The following is a 17,349-nucleotide window of genomic DNA, read 5'->3' on the forward strand; positions in this document are numbered from 1 at the left end:
TGTAAATGTATATCATGATTTAGTAGGATTTACGTGTTTTAAGGTCAATCTTAAACATATATTACGACAATGAAAGTTTTTTAAATTTTAACAAAATTGTTTCCAAATATATAGTAAATGAAAAGTTATAAAATATGAATACTTCTAAAAACTATTCATTGAAGCAAAAATTCAAAAAGTTAAATACCAATTACTGTACAAAATTATGAGATAACCAAACTACTGTATAAAGTGAAAAATACCAATTTGTTACTTATAGGAACAGGGCTCTCGAGATGGTCTTGGATTAGAGAAGGACTTTTTCTTCCTGCGCCTCATTATTACTAACTGTACCCTATACCTCATTAAAATTCCTTACTGCACCATACTACTGTTATCATCACTATGGAAAAAAGATGGTTTTGAAAATAAAGTTCAAAACAAGTTTTTCATGTTCTAGAAAATTCATACGAAAAGATATAATAAGCTTCAAAAATCCTATTTGACCAAAAATTGTTCTACGATACATTTTGTGTTTGAGGTAAAATGTTATTTTTAAAAATGTCATTTTAAAAATTATGGCGTTACGCAAAGAAATGAGGGGATGCACAAGAAAAAGCTTCAGAAGTTGTACTTGTATTCATTGGGTAGAGAACTGGTAAGCAAAAAAGATAGCCCCTGAATTTTCCTGTCAATGAACATCAATTACAACGATGATAATGATACGAGTGCTACCCACTCGGCTATAAAATATGTAATGCTGAAAATCGGAATTATAATTTTGTATATCAAGAACATGAATGCGTGGTTCATTTGATAGTTTCAGCTGATTCAGACGCACAGTGAATCTAAACAAAATAAAAATACAAATATATAATAATAGTGAAAATTGCATGCACCATTTTTGACAAAATAAACTCCTCGCCTTCTCCAAATCATCACTCCAGAGAATAACGTAAACGGATACAAAAAGTTAGAATAGAATGAAAGGGTTACAAGCAGGCAGCACTTCTTCCAGAGGAATAAAACAGCCGTCTTTCCCTTCAATAACCCTACTGATCAAACAATTTAGAAGCACTTTCTATGCACAATTGATGGTCCAGACTCATCGTACTCTGCCTTTGCAATCCACATCTGCACTCAAAACAAGGTTTGTTGGGTCTCGTTAGCAACCAGGCAACAAACAGCACAATTCAAGGATATATTATATTGATAAAGAACAGACCTGCTGGAAGGTGCTCAGGGATGCCAGGATAGAACCTCCGATCCAGACACTGTACTTTCTCTCAGGAGGTGCAACCACCTTGATCTTCATGCTGCTGGGGGCCAAAGCAGAAATTTCCTTGCTCATTCTATCAGCAATGCCAGGGAACATGGTTGTGCCTCCTGAAAGTACAATGTTACCGTACAGATCTTTCCTGATGTCAACATCACATTTCATAATGGAGTTGTATGTTGTTTCGTGAATGCCTGCTGCTTCCATTCCTACCATGGATGGTTGGTACAAGACCTCGGGACACCTGAAACGCTCAGCGCCAATGGTGATAACCTGCCCATCAGGCAACTCATAGCTCTTCTCCACTGCAGAGCTGGTCTTGGCTGTCTCAAGCTCCTGCTCATAGTCCAGGGCTATGTAAGCCAGCTTTTCCTTCATATCCCTCACAATTTCGCGCTCTGCTGAGGTGGTAAAAGAATATCCACGTTCAGTCAGAATCTTCATCAGAAAATCAGTGAGATCACGACCAGCCAAATCAAGACGAAGGATGGCATGAGGGAGGGCATAACCCTCGTAGATAGGGACTGTGTGACTGACACCATCCCCAGAATCCAACACAATACCTGAAAAAGAGCGAAAACAGATAATCAAATTCGAAAACTGAAACGGATGACTAAAACAGACACCTCCTGTGGTTGATGAGGACAGTGTTAGTTTTGAAACAATTCCATACAAAGATCCATTCGCTCGTAAACCAGATGACGCTGCCTCTCATTCTACGGCCTGGACCTAACAAAACCAAATAATTTGAAAGGATATCTTACCGGTTGTACGACCACTGGCATAGAGTGAAAGAACAGCCTGAATGGCTACATACATGGCAGGGGCATTAAAAGTCTCAAACATGATTTGGGTCATCTTCTCGCGATTAGCCTTAGGGTTAAGAGGAGCCTCGGTCAAGAGAACGGGATGTTCCTCTGGGGCGACACGAAGCTCATTGTAGAAGGTATGATGCCAAATCTTTTCCATATCATCCCAGTTGCTGACGATACCATGCTCAATGGGGTACTTGAGAGTGAGAATACCTCGCTTAGACTGAGCCTCGTCACCCACATACGCATCTTTCTGGCCCATGCCAACCATCACACCAGTGTGGCGAGGACGGCCAACAATGCTGGGGAAGACAGCACGTGGGGCATCATCTCCCGCAAACCCCGCCTGAAAAGATACACAGGAATTGGAAGGAAGGAAGGAAAAGAAAAAGTCAATGCTAAAGAATTAGGTGGAGAAGCATGAAGCGAACAGAGACGCATCGTCTACCTTAACCATTCCCGTTCCATTATCACAAACAAGGGGTTGAATATCCTCAGCGTCTGCCATCTTCTAATATCTGCTCTGCTGAAAAAAAAAAAAAAAAGATACATGAAGCTAACATAACAATATGCATATCTCACATCGTTGCAAACGATTCAATCGCTAGTTAGGCAGAAATATAAGAAAAGTTGCAGATCTACAGATCTAAACGAGAGGAACACAATGAGGTTGAAGAGGAAGATTGATTGATTGAGAATGCGATGTACCTTTGGAAATGCGAGTGCGAGAGAGAGGAGAGAAGAGGAGAAGAGAGGATGAAAAATCGATTCTCAGTGACAAACACAAAATGAACGAAATTCCATTCAAATGAATATAACAACCATCAAAACCAATCGGGACCGTCGGATCATGCCTCCCAATTTTTGTCCATTTTAAATTTGGAGAAAGAGAGAGAGAAATTCACGCTGCTACTGCTACATTTATCGCTCATTCTTTTCTCCATTTACACCAATTCTATTCATTCTTTTACGGAGAAAAACAACGGGTGCGGTTAATTTCAGAAATTTTGTTTAAAGAAAATAGAAAAAAGAAGGGACAAGAAAAGGAAAAGGACGAAGGAAGAAACAGTTCAACCCTTCTTTTCTTTTCCTCTAAGTGTGCGAAGGCAAAGATGTAATGTAAGATTTAAGAAAATACATCAATCATTCTACGCACATCATCTCTTTCACTCAGCCAGCCAGCCACCCTTTAAGATGAATCAACTTTCAATTACAATATCTTACTTGAGGACCCACACCTCCAACCACAATACTTTTCCACCACTTCAAAACTGCATTGCAATGTACGATTTAAGAGTACCAACCAAACATTCAGAAACAGATCGCCAACATTAGTCTCGATAACCAACATTTATAGGACATTTAAAATTATACCACACTGCAACATTTTTTGCAAGCGTCTCTTACCTGTTATCTGTCCTCTCTACCAATTACCACTCTCGCTCAACCATAACCACTGTCATTTTCTTTAAAACAAAGTACTCCTTGGGCCCTCGGATTCTGTCACCTAGCCATAGTACAATCACAGGTCATTTCGTGTTTTACCACTGTAAAACTCCATCTTCTCTAATATCCCTGATATCATATCATATAAGCGCCTTGAAATATAAATAATTTTAAATCGTGTTTGATCTAAATTTTTTTAGACTGAGATCATTTTTCTTTTGTATTTCAAAATGGAATTAGTAGAGTTATCCATGACAAACTTCATCCAATGTTTTAACTCAATCACAATTCTGGGTTAAAAAATCAACTCCTTAGCATGAAACCAGACATACTTATTATATCACGTTAAATAACATCATAGTTTCTAATAATGCAGTGTAAATCTAAACAGCAATAAGCTAGTGTCTTTCGGAAGGTAATTTATTTTAGCATAATTTTATTAAAATTATTAATTAAAAGGTGGGTCTCGTGCTCACAGCAAGCTGCCCGTCACAACAGAAAAATCGATTGATTTGGCTGAAATAAAAATCCTTTTTGCATTAAAAAGGAAATTTTAAAATACCAGACATTTGTCAATTCTATTGATAAGCGTATAAACTGCATAATACTCTGAATATCTAAGAACCATATACATCAGACTTGATTTTAGATTGCCTTGCACGTCATGCTGTCAGGGGTAGGAGCATTTTCCTTTTCCATAAATTGCTAATCCGATTTCCATTAATCTTTAAAGATCATTAAATAAAAGAGAGTATAAGAAGAGCATATCAATCACTCAAGGGCTACAAATGATACCATCACACATTGGCCTCTTCTATGCTCCCCCTACCAAGTTTGTAGGACATTAAAACGACATTTACTCCATCATTGCATCAGCCGAAATATCAGCAGCAGGAACAACAGACTTTCCTTTGTTCTTCCCTGCACAGTGTTACCGCAAATATTAAAGTTAAAACGCATAATATTTAGTAAAATCAATTTTAAGGTTATTTCTTAAAATGTCATAAAGTTATACAATACTGATATTTAATACATTGAACTTTAAAAAGTATCACGCAACAACACAATAATTTCTACACTACTTTCCAATTTCACAAACCTTATCAACCCCATTCATTACTTCAATATATATTTTAATTTCAACTTCGGATATGATCAGGTTAAACTAGATTATGCCTTTCGGCGAGTTAGATGTTTCATAACTTTAATCCATCCTAAATACAGCAAATCGCTATTGGACTACAGCAGATTGACCCTCCCCTCTAATATCCTCTTAGCTAATCCCTCAATCATCACTGTTTCGTGCTTATAATCCCCACCTGACTAAAGTCAAAGGCAGAGAAAACATGTATGAACTCGTGACTTAATCTAGGATCAACTCAAACAACAGAGGAAATACATTAAACCCTTAATATAAGTTTGTAAAGGTGGATAAGAATGTTTGTTAGGAATTAAACATGAGGATAATTCAACCCAAAAGGTGGATAAGAAAGTTTTTAAAGGATCATTCCACAAACTAGGTCAGGCATAAACTAATTTTAGCCTGTGGACATGCTAATTTCATTTATTTTCTAATTTTTCACTCCTAGAAATCATTAATCAACCAAACAGGCCCTAATATCCTCAGTTACATTCCTATTTTATAATGCCCTGAGAACTGCAAATTGGCAAAATGTGAATGCATATATTGAGAAGCTAGTTCGACCAAAAAATGTCAGTATAGCCAACAGCCTTTGTCAAAATTAACATGTGTTCAAACAGATGTACTTATTCAAAACAAGTGTCCTAAATTACTTATTCAACTTTAACTAGTCCGTGCAAATATACTGCATAGCCCATGCATTGCACACATTACACCTCGTATAACTAAATTAAGTAAAGAGTTAGCCTATGAGGAAATAACTGATGATCAAATCGAATTAACACTGCTCGTATGTAGCAGATTTAGGTATCTTTTACTAGCATTACGTATTCGTGAAACATCGGTTTTAAAAGTCCTAGAAAGAAATTGGGAATTTGTAGTTTGGTACATTATTGTACTCCTGTTTCATAAATGGAGTGCTCTTGTTGTGTATAATATAACATATAATATACCTTTGTGCAAATGTATCCCAAGTTTTAGAAAAAAAAAAAGTTAACCCATAGATATACAGAATCTAGTGCAAGATAGAACAAGAAATTATAAGTATGATGGACTTACCTTTGCGCTTGGGCCCTTTAACTTTCACAGTCTTCTTCAAGCGAACCATTACTGGGGGTTTAGGCTTATCTTTGTTATCCCCTGCTCCCAAAATCAAACAAATTAGCAAACATGTTTTCTCGTATTAGCACAAAACATCATGATACAAAAATTTATGATTCCATGAAACGAATAGCAGGTACCTTCAGCAACTGCCATTTGAACATCTTCCATGCTTATCAAACCATTCTGTATGGCATCCTTTTGCTCCTGAAAAGTGAAAAAGAAAATTGTGAGAATTGAGTGCGTGAAGGATAGAAAAAGCAAGCGTGTGGAGTACCCGGCGCCATTTTTTGAAGAGCTTCCGCTTTCGTTTTCCAGATATGGAATGGGGCTGTTCCCTGATCTTGAGCTTGGCGGTGGAAGGGTCTCCGTGAAGCTGTCTCTTCTTCTCTGCTATGAGAGCTCTCCTTCGCTTCTGCACCACATTGAACTTCGCCATGGCAGACACCAAACCCTAAACCACCGTTCCCTTTTTCTTCTCTTAATAATATCCCTGCTCTTTATAATTATTTAAATAATACTATATTTTCTTGCCTAGGGTTTGTAATTCTGATAATAATTTTTTTATTAAAATTAGAGTTTTATTACTCCTTTTTAATTTCCCCTTATAAACATTTTTTCACCGTATCTTATTTATCTTAAGCGTGCTTGTCCCTTGATCCGTTGGCATATGTTTAAAAAATTTTAATAAAAAAATTATTATTGTATATAAATTTGTAAATAGTAAAATATAAGATACAAAATAATAATGATTAAACAAACAGTATTTGAAGATTTATAGTTTAGGGAATAATGTATATTTTAAAATTATTATGCGTTAAATATTTTAAATATTTATTTTTATATAATTTAAATTAGATCATAAGAATATTAAATATATTGTATTTTTAATAAGGTTTGATTAGTAGTTTGGTAAAAAGGTCTAATGTGACTTTTTCATTAAACGGGGCTAATGGTATTTCAAAATGTTATGTATTAAAATTTAGAATTGTTACGTGTCAAAATTTAAATCATTTTATATTATAGAATTTTTTTACTATGACACGTGATAAAATATATTCATAATTTTTATATGTGTCCATATTTTGACCATGTGACACTTTGAGTATTAATTTAATATAAGAAATCACATTGAATTACTTTTACAAAAATAGAGATTTAATTGAATTTTTTTAGAAAATATAAACTCAATTGAATAAAATGAACATAAAAAACAAAATGAATCAATGACTAAAATATACAAACCAAATTATTAATTAAGTCTTTTAATAATAAATATTATTTTATTGAAATAATGTTATTCGATTATAATAAAGAAAAAAAAGTATAAAAACATTAGTTTGATCTAATTTAGATATAATAGTTTGATGACTATAATGAAGGTTTATATTTTCTATCTTATTAAACATGTGATAACTCTTCCATAGTATTTATATTATGTAAATGAGATGTTAAATTATGATATTTTGCTTTAATTTCAATCAAATAAACAATCATTGTCATTGTCTTTTATCAATTTCTTTAATTAAATAAAAAGTTTATTTTTGATATAAAAACAAAAAAAAAAATATAACTTGCGTTTATGTTTGAAATAATAGTTCAGAATTAAATCTTTCATTCTTTCAATAGTTGAAAGTATAAATGACACACACCATTTAGAAAACATAAATTAGAAGAAAAAAAATTATGGTACCGAAAGAGTTTTACTAGGGACGACAACGGGTCAGGTTAAACACGGATAGTGTATACCTTGTACCCGATCCGCATAAAAAATCGTACACATCATATGCCCCGCTACTCGTTGGATGCCTACATAAAAAAATTTATGGAATTTTTTCAACCTGCGAATACGCGTTGGATACCCGCAAATATTTTTAAAAATTTAGTTTATGTTTTTAAAAAATTATCTTAGCTTTCCACAATGCATTTTGAAGGAAGTATGGGACATGTACAGTCCAAAAGGCTTTAGGCTTTTGAAGAAGGGTCCAATGCTCCAAATCCTATTCCAGTGCCAGAAAAACATCTTCCAACCATTAGTATTGAAAATGAAGAAGCAAAAGTCATTATTAGTGAACCCATTTGAAAAATCATTGCAACTATGGCCATTGTCATCTTCCTACCAATAATATCTAAAGTTCTTCCACCACCTAAACTTCTAAATAGAGAAATAGCACTCAATATACCATCGTATTATCTCTTGATTCTTTGCAACTTGCAGAAATTTGAAATTGTTGTTGGATCCGACTTATCAAATGCCCGTTTGGTTGTGTTTGGTGTTTATGTCAGAAATAAATCAAGTATATGTACCGCATCTTTGTTATGGGACCATATAATATCTGTTTTTGTTTCACGTGTGTAGCTTTCTTTGTCTTTAGGAAACATTTGCTATTATTATATTGTAATTGTAGTCTATAAAAAAAGGCAACTCTAATGCACGAATATGAACAAGTTAAGTTATCCAGAGAAAATGTTAAGTTCTCTTCCTCTGTTTCTCTACTTTGAGTGAGTGCCTTTAGAAAATATTAATCCCACTGATATCAAATTGGTATCAGAGCAGGCTAGATCTAGCATTAGTTTTTTAAGTTTGTGAGAGAGCAGTATAAAATTTTCTGAGTGTGTGAGGAACAAAAGCGTTCTCACCTTAACAAAATTTTTGAGTCTATTTGAGAAAGAGAGAGATGGCCACAAATTACAATATTGTTTGGTCTGGTCCCAAATTAGATGACAAAATGGATTACAATTATTGGGAATTGTTGATGTCCACCCATTTGAAAGCTCACAACATTTGGAGCTTTATTGAACCAGGCTTACAAGAACAAGCTAATGCAGAAAATCAAAGGAAGGGGCAGTTGGCGCTATCACAAATTCAACAAGGAATAGATTATTCAATTTTTGGCAAAATTGCAAGACTGCCAAAGATGCGTGGGATACATTGAAGTTATCATACAAAGGAGTAAAGAAAGCTCAAAAATCCAAACTGCAGTCCTTGCGAAGAGAATATGAAAGGTATGATATGTCTAGTTCAGAAACTGTTCAACAATATTTTTCACGTATCACAAATATTGTCAATAATATGAGAGTATATGGAGAAGATATTTCTGAAAGCAAGGTGGTTGAAAAAATTCTACGCACCATGCCGATGAAGTTTGATCATGTGGTGACTACAATAATAGAGTCTCACGACACAGACACCATGACAGTTGCAGAATTGCAAGGAAGTATTGAAAGCCATGTGAGCAGAATATTGGAGAAAACACAAAAAGGAGCTGAAGAAGCATTGAAAAGTCAAGTGAATTTCAATAAAGTTGCGGAGTCAAGTCAAGAAGTAGAAAGTAGAGGTCGTGATAATTTCAATAATAGAGGAAGAGGAAATTTCAGAAGTAGAGGTTGTGGAAATTTAAGAGGTAGAGGTCGTGATAATTTTAATCACTGGAGAAACAACAAATTCAGACCAAACAATCAAGGAAGAGATGGAGATAGTTTTGTACCTGGCCATCGAGGAAGAGGAAGAGGTGGCTATCAAGAAAGAAGTAATGTTAATTGCTTCCACTGTGGAAAATATGGCCACAGAGTAGCAGATTGCAAATTTCGACAGCAAGCAAACATTGCAGAAAATCAGTATCAGGATATTGGTGAGAATTCTAATAACCCACAAAGTTTATTTTTGACAAGCAATAACTTCTCAGAAGATGAAAATATCTGGTACTTAGATACTGGGTGTAGTAATCATATGTGTGGAAAAAAGGAATTGTTTTCTTTGCTAGATGAAACAGTTACTTCAACTGTTAAGTTTGGCAACAACAGCGATATTCCAATTTTGGGAAAAGGCCAAATAATGATTAGATTGAAAGATGGTTCATAGAATTTCATTTCTGATGTTTTTTATGCTCCTGGTCTTCATCATAATTTATTAAGCATGGGACAACTATCAGAAAAAGGATACAACATGCAGATTCATCATGGGAACTGCACGTTGATTGACAAGAGTGGGAGATTTATAGCCAAGGTAAAAATGACTCTGAATCGCCTATTCCCTTTGAAAATTCAACATGAAAAATATCCTTGTTTGAGTTCTATCATACCAAATGATGATTGGTTGTGGCATATGCGCTTTGGACACTTTCATTTTTCTGGATTAAATTATCTGTCAAAGAAAGAATATGTTTCTGGTTTGCCTGTTATAAATATTCCCAAGAGTGTGTGTGAGACTTGCCAATTGGGAAAGAAACACAGAGAATCATTTCCTACAGGAAAGTCATGGAGAGCAAGAAAGCCACTGGAGATTGTTCATTCAGATTTATGCACAGTTGAAATTCCAACACATGGTGGTAGTAAGTACTTTATTACCTTTATTGATGATTTCAGTAGAAAAACATGGGTATATTTTTTGAAGCAGAAATCAAATGCTTATGATGCCTTTAAGTCATTTAAGGCATTTGTGGAGAAACAAAGTGGCTGCAAGATTAAAGCATTGAGAACAGACAGAGGTCAAGAATACCTTGTCTATGCAGATTATTTTGAGCAACATGGAATACATCATCAACTAACAACCAGATACACTCCTCAACAGAATGGAGTTGCCGAAAGAAAGAACAGGACCATCATGGATATGGTAAGGTGCATGTTAAAAGCAAAACAATTGCCTAGAGAATTTTGGGCAGAAGCTGTTGCTACCGCTGTGTATATTATGAACAGATCTCCAACAAAGAGTGTTTGTGAGAAAACACCAGAAGAAGCCTGGAGCGGAAGGAGACCATCAATTCGACATCTCAAAGTTTTTGGGTGTATAGCTTATGCCCATGTACCAGATCAGCTAAGGAAGAAGCTCGATGATAAAGGAGAAAAATGTGTGTTCATTGGCTACTGCACAAATTCAAAGGCATACAGGCTCTACAATCCGGAGACAAAGAAGGTAATTATCAGCAGAGATGTGACCTTTGATGAAGAAGGAATGTGGGATTGGCTATCCAAATCCCAAAATAAGCCTACAATAATTCTAGAAAATTATGAAGAGGAGAATGGACATGTAGATTCAACACTTGATGAGCCAAAAACATCAAGCAGACCACAGAGGCAACAGAGACTCCTAGTCAGATTAGAGGATTATGTTGTGGGTAATGACAATGACTCATTTAATGAAGAAATTATCAATTTTGCCTTATTTGCAGATTGCGAGCCTGTATCATTTGAAGAAGCGTCAAATAATCAACATTGGAGAAAAGCAATGGATGAAGAAATTCATGCCATTGAGAAGAATCAAACATGGGAGCTGATAGACTTACCAGCAGACAAAAGGCCAATTGGAGTGTGTTACCAATGAAGAAGCATTGGTAAATTTGAAGATAAATAGTTTTGATGATGCTGAAAGATGTAGATTGTTATAGTTGTTTTAAAAGCAATTTGTAGATCATAAATGTATTAGGAAAAGCTTTAAACATGTAATACTTAGAAAAATTCGTATTCTTAGAACTGCTACGCATTTAATCGATTATTAGAAGCAATAATCGATTATCCTGAGCCATTCTAAAAAACCTCGTTGCACTGGAATAATCGATTATTACTCCAAATAATCGATTATCACAGTTCTGATGAGAACTGCCAAAGTCACTGAAATAATCGATTATTCCTCAGGATAATCGATTATCACTTTTTTGAAAACCCTGTAACGGACTTGAATAATCGATTAGCACTAACAATAATCGATTATCTACGGCAGTTATAATTCATCTTTGCGAAATTAGATCAGTGGGCTATATAGGTGAGTTCCAAAACTCCTAGAACTTTTACTGAGCTTGTGAGAATACAGTGTTATCTGAGGAAGTTCCATAAGCTAGTTCATTGCACTGTCAAGTCTCGTGAAAAGGAGAAGCTCTCGCTTTGTGAGTCAAAGGTCGGAGTTATTCTCTTCGAGTTGGCAACGGTACTGTTCTTTCGGTTTGTTGGTCGAAGGAAGAACTGTTCTGCACTGTTCTGGAGTAGAAGGAAAGTGTAGATTGCTTGCTTCCATTTCGTTGGTCGAAGGAAGGTTTTATATTTATGCTTTTTATTCACTCTTAATTGTACTTTGTTGAAACTGATTTTAGTGAAATCGTTAATCACTTTTTATAGTGATTAACAACTGGACGTAGATTCTTTTGAATCGAACCAGGATAAAAATTCAGTGTGTCAATTTTTCTATTCCTTACACTCATTACTGTTTTACGCACATCAAGTGTTTGTTAAATTTTCTCTAAGAAAATTGATTTTCTAAAACGGACCATCATAACTTAATTTGTGACCGTAACACGCTTTCTAAATATTTTATTCCGTTGTGCAACTCTATACCGGTACCGATTGTTCCGACAATTGGTATCAGAGCTTGCTTTGATATTCTTTCAAACTTTTGCGAAAATGGCCGGTCATCAAAATCAAGTATATGTTGAGGGTGCATCCATCAACAGACCACCCCTTTTTACTGGTGATAACTATGCATTCTGGAAAGTCAGAATGGAAATTTTTATGGGGTCTGTTGACAGAGGCATCTGGGAAGCTGTGCTAAATGGTCCCTATATTCCTAAAAGAACTGTTGATGGTGTAGAAGAAGAAAAACCATACTTTAACTGGACTCCTGAGGAAAATAGAAGAGCCCAATTTGACATTAAGGCTCGTAATATTATTTCATCTGCTGTAGTACTTGATGAATTTTATAGAATTTCAGTGTGTAAGACAGCATAGGAAATGTGGGAGGTTCTCAGAGTCACACATGAGGGTACAGACGACGTGAAACGTGCAAGGAAGAATACACTCATTCAGGAATATGAGATGTTCAGAATGCAATATGGAGAAACAATATCTGATGTTCAGAAGCGTTTCACTCACATTGTGAACCACTTGACAAGTTTGGGTAAGACTTTTGACACTGACGAATTGAATGTGAAAATTTTGAAATCATTACACAGGTCTTGGCAACCAAAGGTGACTGCCATTTCGGAGTCTCAAAACCTCACTCAGATGTCAATGGCGATTCTCTTTGGAAAGCTTCGTGAGCATGAACTTGAGCTGAAAAGATTAACTACAGAAGAGGATCAAGGCAAAAGAAAGACGCTTGCTTTCAAATCTGAAATCTCAAAAGGAAAAAGTTCTAAGAGAATTGAGGATGATGATTCCGATAACGATGAGGAAAACATGAGTCTTATGATTAAGAAGTTTGCTAAATTTATGAAAGCAAAGGGAAAAAACAAATACCATGGAGAAAGGAAAGAAAATCGAGCATCAGCCATTAAATGTTATGGATGTGGAGAAAGAGGTCATGTGAAGACTGACTGTCCTAAGAATAGGAAAAGTGAAGAAAAGAAAGAAAGAAATTTTCCAAAGAAGAAGAAAGCTTACATAGCTTGGGAAGAGAATGCTTCTAGTTCTTCAAGTTCAAGCGATTCAGATGAAGAAGCAAATTTGTGCTTAATGGCAGACTTAGAAGATGCAGGAAGCCAAGTAAGTGATTCTAGCTTAGAGTCAAGTGATGAATTTGACTTACAAAAGGCATTTCTTGATTTGTTAAATGAATATGAAAAACTTGATGTTGCTCATAAAAAGCTAAAGAAAGAGCATAATGAATTGAATTTGAGGTATGACAAAGTACTAGATAACGAAGTTGTTTTGAGAAACAAAGTTAGTAACTTGGAAACTAAATTATCTGAATATGATATTGTTGTACAACCTGTTGAATGTCTATCATGTAAAAGTCATATGTTTGATATTGACATTCTTGAGAATTTACTTGCAAAGGCAAATAAGTCTAAGTCACATGCCAAGACAAACTTTGAGAGAAGCATTTCTAGAAGTAGAAACACGCATCTAAACAAAAATTATAAAGTTATAAGAACTCGTAGAGTTTGGGTAGAAAAAGGAACTTTTATGAAAAATAAAGTGTGTGAGACTTGTTGTTTTTACTGCATGAAAATTGGTCACACCTCAAACAAATGCAACATCAAACATTTTGGTATTCCAAATGGTAAATATGCATGGGTTAAAATTGTAAAATGATGAATGTTTGCATAAACTAACCCCAAGGACCTATAATTAGATTGGGGACCTAAAGTATTGCTCCAATTTGTTTTGTAGGAACTTACTAAGTCAAAGAAGTCACTGTGGTATCTTGACAGTGGTTGTTCAAGACACATGACCGGTGACAAGAAAAGGTTTACTTCTTTTGAGAAGAAGAAGCAAGGATTTGTGACTTATGGAGATAACAACAAAGGTAGAATCATTGGAACTGGAGACATTGGAGGAGGAAACACATTGACTATAAAGGACGTATTATGTGTTGAAGGTCTCAAGCACAATCTCCTAAGCATAAGTCAATTATGTGACAAGGGTCTCAAGGTAACCTTTGAACGAAATAGATGCACTGTATATTTTAAAGATTCTACTGAAATTGCTTTGCAAGGTGTTAGGCATAATAACATTTACTTGATTGATATTGAAAATGCATCTAGTCATAATATAACATGTTTAATTGCTAAAGAGGAAAACCCTTGGCTATGGCATAAAAGAGCTGCACATATACATATGCAACATTTGAATAAATTGATTTCAAAAAATCTTGTGATTGGTTTGCCAAATTTAAAATTTGAGAAAAACAAACTCTGCTCTGCATGTCAAAAGGGAAAGCAAACCAAATCCTCATTCTCATCTAAAACCATGATTTCAACATCAAAACCTTTAGAACTTCTGCATATGGACTTGTTTGGTCCATCTAGAATTAAAAGTTTTGGTGGAAACTATTATGCTCTTGTGATTGTTGATGATTACACTAGATTTACTTGGACATTCTTCTTAACCCTTAAAAGTGAAGCTTTTAAAGCATTCAAGTCGTTTGCAAAACGTGTTCAAAATGAAAAGGAATTGAAAATCAAAACCTTGAGAGTGATCACGGTGGTGAGTTTGAAAATGAATCTTTTGAAAAGTTTTGTGAAGAACATGGAATTGCTCATAATTTTTCTGCTCCAAGAACTCCCCAACAAAATGGTGTTGTTGAAAGGAAAAATAGGTCATTAGAAGAACTAGCTAGGACTCTTTTAAATGAATCTAATGTGCCAAAATACTTTTGGGCTGATGCAGTTAGTACTGCTTGTTACGTGTTGAACAGAATGCTAATTAGGCCTATTCTTAAGCTAACTCCCTATGAACTGTTTAACGGTAGAAAACCAAATGTATCTCATTTGAAAATCTTTGGATGTAAATGTTTTGTTTTGAATAATGGTAAAGATAATCTAGGCAAATTTGATGCTAAATCTGATGAGGCAATCTTTTTAGGATATTCTTTAACTAGCAAAGCATATAGGGTGTTTAATAGAAGAACCTTGAAAATTGAAGAATCAATGCATGTTGTCTTTGATGAAATTGTGGACCTTGAGGTGAACCCTCTTGAGACAAATAAACCAATTGCAGGTGATGAGGATTATTTGAGGGAAGCTCTTGAAGAGATGTATCTAAATGAAAACTATCCACCAGAAACTCAAAATGAACATCAAGTAGTTGATCCTAAAAGCTATCAACAACCAAGAGGACTTTCTCTGGACAACATCATCGGAGATATATTAAAAGGGGTAACTACTAGACACAATCTTAATAATTTCTGCTTAACCGTAGCTTTTGTGTCTCAGGTAGAACCTAAGAACATAAAGGAAGCTCTTCAAGATGATAAATGGTGTGTTGCTATGCAAGAAGAACTTAATCAATTTGAAAGGAATGATGTTTGGGAACTCATTCCTAGACAAGATGATTATCAAATCATTGGAACAAAGTGGGTGTTTAGAAATAAGCTTGATGAAGATGGAAACATCACAAAGAACAAAGCCAGGCTAGTTGCAAAGGGCTACTGTCAAGAGGAAGGTATCGACTATGATGAAACTTACGCTCCAATAGCCAGGTTAGAAGCAATTAGATTATTACTTGCTTATGCCTCTTTGATGAAGTTTAAATTGTACCAAATGGATGTGAAAAGCGCATTTTTGAATGGTGTTATTAAAGAAGAGGTATATGTTAGTCAACCTCCTGGTTTTGAGGACTTTAAATATCCTAATCATGTTTATAAGTTAAAAAAGGCCTTGTATGGTCTTAAACAGGCACCTAGGTCTTGGTATGAAAGACTTAGCACCTTCTTGATTAAAAATGATTTCTCTAGAGGAAAGGTTGATTCCACCCTATTTATTAAGAAAGTAGGCAACCATATCTTGATTGTTCAAGTATACGTAGATGATATTATTTTTGGGTCTACAAATAATTCATTATGTGAGGGATTTGCACAAATAATGCAAGGTGAATTTGAGATGTCTATGATGGGTGAGCTTACCTTCTTCTTAGGGCTGCAAATAAAGCAAATAGATGGGGGGACTTTTGTCTCTCAAACTAAATATTGTAGAGAAGTACTTAAGAAGTTTGGTATGGATACTTGTAGAGAAGCCAACACACCTATGGCAACGTCTTGCTATTTAGATAAGGATGACTCTGGTGAAGGGGTAAATGAAACCATGTTTAGAGGAATGATAGGATCATTACTGTATCTAACTGCTAGTAGACCAGACATTATGCAAAGTGTATGTGTGTGTGCTCGGTACCAAGCTAATCCTAAAGAATCTCATCTAATTGCTGTCAAAAGGATTTTGAAATACCTTAAAGGAACCCCTTCTTTTGGACTTTGGTATCCATCTGATGCTTCCCTTAGTTTAATAGGTTATTCTGATGCAGACTATGGTGGCTGTAAAATTGATAGGAAAAGTACTAGTGGCACTTGTCATTTTCTGGGTTGTTCTTTAGTGTCTTGGCATTCAAAGAAACAAGCCTGTGTAGTTTTATCTACTACTGAAGCTGAATACATTGCTGCTGGCAACTGTTGTGCCCAAATCTTATGGATGAAACAGCAACTGGAGGATTTTGATATCTTCCTTGATCACATTCCTTTGAAATGTGATAATACTAGTGCTATCAACCTAACTAAGAACCCCATAATGCACTCAAGAACTAAGCACATTGAAATTAGACATCATTTCTTGAGAGATCACATTCAAAAGGGAGATTGTCAAATTGAATACATTGATACTTTACATCAATTGGCTGATATCTTCACTAAAGCATTACCTAAAGATCGATTCTATGCGCTTAGAAGAGAGTTAGGGGTGTTAGACATCCTAAACTCAATATTTACGAAATTTTCTCAATTCTTGTAAGATCAGCGCTTTTAATCGATTATCATAGGATAATAATCGATTATTTTGAGCTTTGGCAAAACCCCTATTCGCAGATAATCGATTCTACCATAGAATAATCGATTATTTTTATCTTTGGCAAAACCCCTATTCGCAAATAATCGATTATACCATAGCACAATCGATTATTCCTATTCAAACCCAAATCTGGACTTTTATGCGAAGATAATCGATTATCTTTATACATAATCGATTATTACACAATTTCTGGACAGTAACTTATGAGCAGATAATCGATTATTACTTACAATAATCGATTATCACGCGATCTGTTTTCAAAAATATAACCGTTACAGTGAATCCTAACGGTTGGAAACGGCTATAAACGGTTACTTTTTCGATTTAGCT

General features: G+C 35.0%; 2 protein-coding genes across 4 annotated transcripts; both read right to left on the reverse strand.

The window, feature by feature from the left end:
- Window positions 1–828: 828 nt before the first annotated feature.
- LOC108319030 (actin-1) lies at window positions 829–3,565 on the reverse strand. Of its 3 annotated transcripts, none has more exons than XM_052867462.1 (5): window positions 3,475–3,565; window positions 2,516–2,593; window positions 2,020–2,413; window positions 1,205–1,818; window positions 829–1,113 (listed from the first exon to the last, which is right to left on the reverse strand). In XM_052867462.1, the coding sequence occupies exons 2-5, from the start codon at window positions 2,573–2,575 to the stop codon at window positions 1,048–1,050; spliced, it is 1,134 nt and encodes a 377-aa protein (XP_052723422.1). In that variant the 5' UTR covers window positions 2,576–2,593; window positions 3,475–3,565; the 3' UTR covers window positions 829–1,047. The 3 variants fall into 3 exon arrangements, with proteins under 3 accessions (XP_052723422.1, XP_017405525.1, XP_017405524.1); XM_017550036.2 differs by lacking the exon at window positions 3,475–3,565 and adding an exon at window positions 2,776–3,433 and having other exon boundaries at window positions 2,516–2,590; XM_017550035.2 differs by lacking the exon at window positions 3,475–3,565 and adding an exon at window positions 2,776–3,237.
- Window positions 3,566–4,024: 459 nt separating this feature from the next.
- Window positions 4,025–6,249, reverse strand: LOC108319031 (uncharacterized). The gene is made up of 4 exons (XM_017550037.2): window positions 6,033–6,249; window positions 5,896–5,962; window positions 5,714–5,794; window positions 4,025–4,434 (listed from the first exon to the last, which is right to left on the reverse strand). Exons 1-4 carry the CDS (start codon window positions 6,192–6,194, stop codon window positions 4,370–4,372), a joined length of 375 nt encoding a protein of 124 aa, XP_017405526.1. The 5' UTR covers window positions 6,195–6,249; the 3' UTR covers window positions 4,025–4,369.
- Window positions 6,250–17,349: the final 11,100 nt, after the last annotated feature.

The sequence above is a fragment of the Vigna angularis genome, chromosome 8 (genome assembly GCF_016808095.1).
Source record: "Vigna angularis cultivar LongXiaoDou No.4 chromosome 8, ASM1680809v1, whole genome shotgun sequence".
NCBI classification, from domain to species: Eukaryota; Viridiplantae; Streptophyta; class Magnoliopsida; order Fabales; family Fabaceae; genus Vigna; species Vigna angularis.

Bases quoted from the DNA above. Each gene is read 5' to 3' on its own strand.
- LOC108319031 (XM_017550037.2), bottom strand. From the start codon at position 6,194: ATGGCGAAGTTCAATGTGGTGCAGAAGCGAAGGAGAGCTCTCATAGCA. The intron at 5,795-5,895 runs GTACCTGCTATT...TTTTGGGAGCAG, and splicing joins TCAAATGGCAGTTGCTGAAG to GGGATAACAAAGATAAGCCT. The intron at 4,435-5,713 runs GTAAGTCCATCA...AACACTGTGCAG, and splicing joins TAAAGGGCCCAAGCGCAAAG to GGAAGAACAAAGGAAAGTCT.
- LOC108319030 (XM_052867462.1), bottom strand. From the start codon at position 2,575: ATGGCAGACGCTGAGGATATTCAACCCCTTGTTTGTGATAATGGAACG. The intron at 1,819-2,019 runs GTAAGATATCCT...GCTCTTTTTCAG, and splicing joins TGCCAGTGGTCGTACAACCG to GTATTGTGTTGGATTCTGGG. The intron at 1,114-1,204 runs GTCTGTTCTTTA...TTTTGAGTGCAG, and splicing joins CCCTGAGCACCTTCCAGCAG to ATGTGGATTGCAAAGGCAGA.